Consider the following 5,557-nt stretch of genomic DNA (forward strand, 5'->3'; position numbering starts at 1 on the left):
CGTCTGCCCTCTGACATGGAGGGCGGTGTCTCCTTGCCTTCCGTCTGTCCTCTGCCTGTTAGATCACCTTCTAGTAGTAGACATCCACACAGGATGGAGGGTGGTGTCTCCTTGCCCTTCCAGGTCACTATTGTAGGAGCAGGTCTTCAAGATAACCCTTATCAGAAATTTAATCCATAAGTGGTTCTAGTTGTCACTGGTAAGAGATTATTGAGTATATATACCCTCACAGATAATAACTAATCCTGTAGAAAGTTCAAATATTTGTCTTAATCAAGTTTTTGGTACTGACATTTTTATTAGAGGGAAATACAGTGATAGTATTTAATTAAACGCTTGTTACTATTGTACAGTAAATATAAAACCTAACGACCAGGAAAAGCTTTCAGTGGACCGAGCAGGGTACTCAGTTACTAAGTGCTTGACTGGCATAGTCTTTGTAGTTTTAAATGCAAACAGGCTTCTCTATCTTGTACTGTCTTCTCTGAAGATGCTATTCCTTCACAGTTTGTTTTTTTATGTACTTGAATGTTATGTACAGCCGTAAGCTTATGTTCTTTATTTAAAATACAAAGGGATTAATTCAGTTTGCAAATGTAAATACAACTGAATATTTGTTATTTATCCTACAGAACTTTCTAGAACAGTGTATTTAGATCTACCTCATTCGTTTTGAACACTCTCCTTTACCGTGCTCTGTGTGTGTGTGTGTGTGTGTGTGTGTGTGTGTGTGTGTGTGTATACCCATGTGTAGAAGTCAGAACAATTTGTAGGAGTCGTTTAGTCATTTATCTTCTTTTATTGAATTTCTAGGGTCAGGCTTGGCAGCAGCAGGTTCTCTACCTATTGAGCTATCTCACTGACTATTACTTTTTTTTTTTTAAGGACTGCATAATTTTACCAATCTTGATACTATATATATTTAGATGGTACCAAACACATGTAATTTTTTAAATAAATGGTATTTGCTTACTTATTATTATTACATATGAAGATATGTATTTCATAGTTCTGAAAGTATATAAATTAGGTTATGTTTTAAAAATATAATTATTAATATAAATAAATTTGAATTTAATTTTTAATAAGTACTGCTAAGTTGCCTTCCAAGTTGGGTTTACTGTTTTTTGCTGACAGTTTGAAATGAAAATCTTTTGTAATACAGATAGCAGTATGGTACATTTCACCCTAAAACATTGGGCTACAATTTTTTTTCAATGGTATGAAATCAGTTTTGTTTTTTACCTGACTTAAATTAGTAAGGTAAAGAATTTTATGTAAAAATACTGAAATTATATAATTCAGTTAATTTTCTTTTTAAAATTTCTACTGAATGTCTTCAGAACTTAATGTTAAGACAATTTCTTAATGAAAATGAGAATTGAAATGTGACAAAAGCCGTTATTTGCTCACTTATTTGGAAGGAACAGAGGCTAAACAGAACTCTTTTCCATGCGATAGAGCATTTGTCCTCATAATTTACGCTTTTCCTTTTCTAAAAACTTGCATACATACTTTTTTATTTTTCTCATACTTTTGCTTCTAAGGTTTGCTAAAGATCTTACATAATATAGTAAAGGTCATTAAAACAGAAGAATTAAAACTTTATTATCTTCTAGGAATATAATTCAAAGTATGTTGACTTGATTGAGGAACAACTTAATGAAGCCCTCACTACGTACAGGAAGCCTATTGATGGTGATAACTACGTTCGTCGCAGTAATCAAAGGTATGGTTCAGTCAGGGGGGGTCTGTCTATTACTGTCTCTCAAATGCCAAATTTAAAGCAGCCTTTAATAAGTTATTTAAAAACCGTTTCTGAGGACACTATAGACTGATGCAGGAAAACTCTTGCTTGACCAGGGCTCCAGGTTTCTTCTGGATTATTGTGCATGCCGAGCGTGCTTCTTGTTGAGCTGCCCGCTTAGATCCACCCCGTGGCCTCAGCCCAGGCTGCTTCCTTAGCTCCAGCTTTGTTACCATTAAACTTTGAGACCTGAAAACCTTTATTTTTTTCAGAGAAATTCTCAGAGTTTCATACCTCTATAGTTGTGTTAGGAGTTATATCAAGGTATTAATAGTTGTTTACTTACTTAGCATACTTAAGTATGTTAGTAACTTTCTCAGTCATCTTCCCCCACACCAGACTACAGCGGCCTCATGTCTACCTACCCGTACACCTTTATGGACAACTAGTACACCACAAAACAGGCTGCCATTTACTGGAAGTACAGGTAAAAATGTCATTTGCATTTTACATTGTAAAAAGAGTAAAAGAAAAATATTAATAGTGCTAAAATAATTATCTTTGCCAAGATTTCTCAAAAGCTGTTTTGTAACTGACTTAGCTAGTATTCAAATTGCTTGGTGTCATAATCATATGATAAAATCTAAACATTAATTTTAAGGAGATGCTATTTTCTAATTAAAAGAAACATAGAGAAGAGATGGCTCAGTGGGTAGAAAGACACCTGTTGTCTAGAAAGACACCTGTTGTCTAGCTTGATAATCTTGAATTTGCTCCTAAGGAGCCATGTAGTAGAAGGAAAGATCCAGTCTGTGTGGGTTTTCCTCTAATATCTACAAGTGCGCTGTGGCATACACACACGGACACACACACAGTGCTTCTACAACATTAATATTTATGACTTATATTACCAGGTATTATATACTTCAGTAAGTCCTTCATATGTAATTATTTATGTACTTATATATTCATATGTATTTATTACCTCACAAACCTTGTACGACAGGATCTGCTATTGTTTACAGATTAGGAATTCAAGGTATAAGAATGCTCAGTAACTTGAGTAACTAATTTCTCGCGTAGCATTAGCCTCAGCTAAGGTCTTCATGACTCACTCAAAAAATTATAATCACATACACAGAAAAATTAAGTTTCTTCCTTGCATCAGAAGCTGAGCTGAATTTAGTGCAGATTCGTGAGAAGTGTAGACTATGAACTGAGAACCCGAGCCTCCTAAAAACGCTGAGTGTACCGTTGCTCTTGAAGTTCTAAGTGAGAAGTGACAGGAGCACACCTTTGCTGTCTTGTGCCAGGGTCTGGGTGCTTACGTGGTACTTCCTTCTCTCTCCAGAGTATCATCACAGAACTCTGTCACAACGTTCGCACTCCAGACTTGGATAAATGGGAAGAGATTAAAAAGCTGAAAGCCTCTCTTTGGGCCCTGGTTTGTAGTAAACATTTCTGGTCTTTGCAGTGTTTATGGGTTTTGTTTTTTTTAGGTTTCTCCCACTAATACTAAATAAATTAAAATTACTTTACCTTGAACTTGTTCTTGGATTACTATTTAAAGACTAGGATTGTTCCTAACAATGTAAAGATTATCTGTATGCTGAGGAAATAGATGCGAGATGATTAGACTGTTAGTGCTGGCGTCTTTTTCTTGTAAAACATTGCTTACTCCTAGCACATCTTATTTAAGTTTTGGGTTATTTTCTTTCATGGACTTTTTTCTCTCTCTCTTAGTCAGGTTTAAATATATTTCTTGGTAGATTTTAAAGTTTCTTCAAAGTATTAGTCTTATAAATATTTGATATTTCTTTTAGGGAAATATTGGCTCATCGAATTGGGGGCTTAATTTGCTACAGGAAGAAAATGTGATTCCAGATATATTAAAACTTGCAAAACAGTGTGAAGTCCTTTCCATCAGAGGGTATGTTACTTTCCTGAAGTCTTTCTAGTGAATATATTCGTACTTAGAAATAAATGTAAGGCAGTGTTTCATGGTTCATAATTGTTGATTTAAATGTGCTGTTCTAGGGCCTTGCTACATAGCCTTCTTTTTTTCTTTTTCTTTTTTTAAGATTCATGTATTTTATTTATTCATTTATTTATTTTTATGTGTATGAGTACACTGTAGATGTCTTCAGACACACCAGAAGAGGGCATTGGATCCCATTACAGAAGGTTGTGAGCCACCATGTGGTTGCTGGGAATTGAACTCAGGACCTCTGGAAGAGCAGTCAGTGCTCTTGCTCTTAACCACTGAGCCATCTCTCCCCAGCCCACAGCCTTCTTTTTGTTTTAATCATTTTTACTGGGAGTCATGGTTTCCATCGTGATTCACAAATTCCTACCAGATTTAATCACAAACAACAATTTTTAAATGTCTTTTTAAGGAAAATATGAATACTCATACAGTAAGTAGATTCTTTTATGACTGTTTAAGAAATCTCACCTTGGAATTACAAACTGTTTTTACCACATATTTTTACATGCAGGACCTGTGTGTATGTTCTTGGGCTCATAGCTAAAACCAAGCAAGGCTGTGATATTCTAAAATGTCACAGCTGGGATTCTGTGAGGCACAGTCGCAAGCATCTGTGGCCAGTGGTTCCAGATGATGTGGAACAGCTCTGCAACGAGCTCTCATCTGTCCCAAGCACCCTCAGTTTGAACTCTGAGTCTACCAGCTCTAGACACAACAGTGAGAGTGAGTCTGCACCTTCAAGTGAGTACCTCGGTCACATACAGTCAACCCCAGAGTCAGTGTTGGAGTTGTTATATGCGATTTCAAAACTTAAATCTATTCATTACAGTCCAAGTTTACACTTCTCTTTTCTAATTAGTTTTTGGAGCAAGGGTCTTGTATGACCTGGAACGTGCTAAATAGCCAAGGATGGTTTTGACTTCCTGAACTTCATGTCTCCATCTCTTGTGTTCTGGGATATAGGCATGTAGGCATACCCAGATCCATTGCTTCCTTCTTCAAAGATAATATCTTGATGGCTATACCCTACTAGAGACTGCACTTCCTTTCACAGCAGTGACCACCAGCTCACCTGTTCTCTCCCTTGCTTTGTAGATAACTTTTAGGAGTTATGTCATCAGAGATGATCATAAATCATGTATCAGAGAAACCAGTTCCTTTTTGTTTTCAGAACAGATAGGTCTAGCAGGTTTTTACCTACCTTCATTTACTTAATTTTTTCCCTTTTTTTCATACATACACGTAATTGAACTAGATTGTATTTGCTAAGAGAGTCATATGTCTCGTTAGGTCTCTGTCTCCCTTCTAAAAAGTAGATTATTTGCTTACTCCTAGCACACCTTACTTAAGGTTTTGGTTTTTTCTTGCATGGACTTTTTTTTCTCATAGTTAAATTTGTTTCACCAGTACCAGGGAGGAATGAAAAGAAAAGAGAGAGGTTGGGTTTGCATACACACCATAAACTAATCTGTTATATGTATTAATTATTGAAAATAGACTAATTAATTTAAAAATTAAATGACAATCCTCATTAGATGTTAAAATACTGTGGGGAGCCACAGTGTTGCTGAGTAGTAGAGCACTTGACTGTTTTCTGTCCGGGTTTATGTCCCAGAACTAGAGGGAAAAAGGAAACTGAAGGATTGTTAAAGGATAGGACGCTAAAAATAAGAGCTTGTGAGGCAGACGATAGAGTCGGAGTCTGCGTGACGCTGTGAGTGGTGGGGAAGTAACCAGATATCCCTGTGCTTTACGATCATAACACAAGGGGGCAAGACGGCACACACTTAATCCCAGCACAGTGTGTGTGGGGGGGGGGGGGG

The 5,557-nt window shown here is 36.4% G+C and overlaps 1 protein-coding gene across 2 annotated transcripts in view; it reads left to right on the forward strand.

Moving 5' to 3' along the window:
• The window catches only part of Rictor (RPTOR independent companion of MTOR complex 2), a 100,493-nt gene that overhangs the window by 75,238 nt on the left and 19,698 nt on the right, over positions 1–5,557 (forward strand). For both annotated transcript variants that reach the window (XM_028767555.1, XM_028767557.1), the window contains exons 26-30: positions 1,620–1,729; positions 2,147–2,234; positions 3,099–3,191; positions 3,571–3,677; positions 4,246–4,475. In XM_028767555.1, coding sequence (XP_028623388.1) covers positions 1,620–1,729; positions 2,147–2,234; positions 3,099–3,191; positions 3,571–3,677; positions 4,246–4,475 — 628 coding nt within the window. The remainder of the gene's footprint in view (positions 1–1,619; positions 1,730–2,146; positions 2,235–3,098; positions 3,192–3,570; positions 3,678–4,245; positions 4,476–5,557) is intronic.

Source organism: Grammomys surdaster, unplaced genomic scaffold (genome assembly GCF_004785775.1).
Source record: "Grammomys surdaster isolate TR1022 unplaced genomic scaffold, NIH_TR_1.0 174, whole genome shotgun sequence".
Taxonomy (NCBI): Eukaryota; Metazoa; Chordata; class Mammalia; order Rodentia; family Muridae; genus Grammomys; species Grammomys surdaster.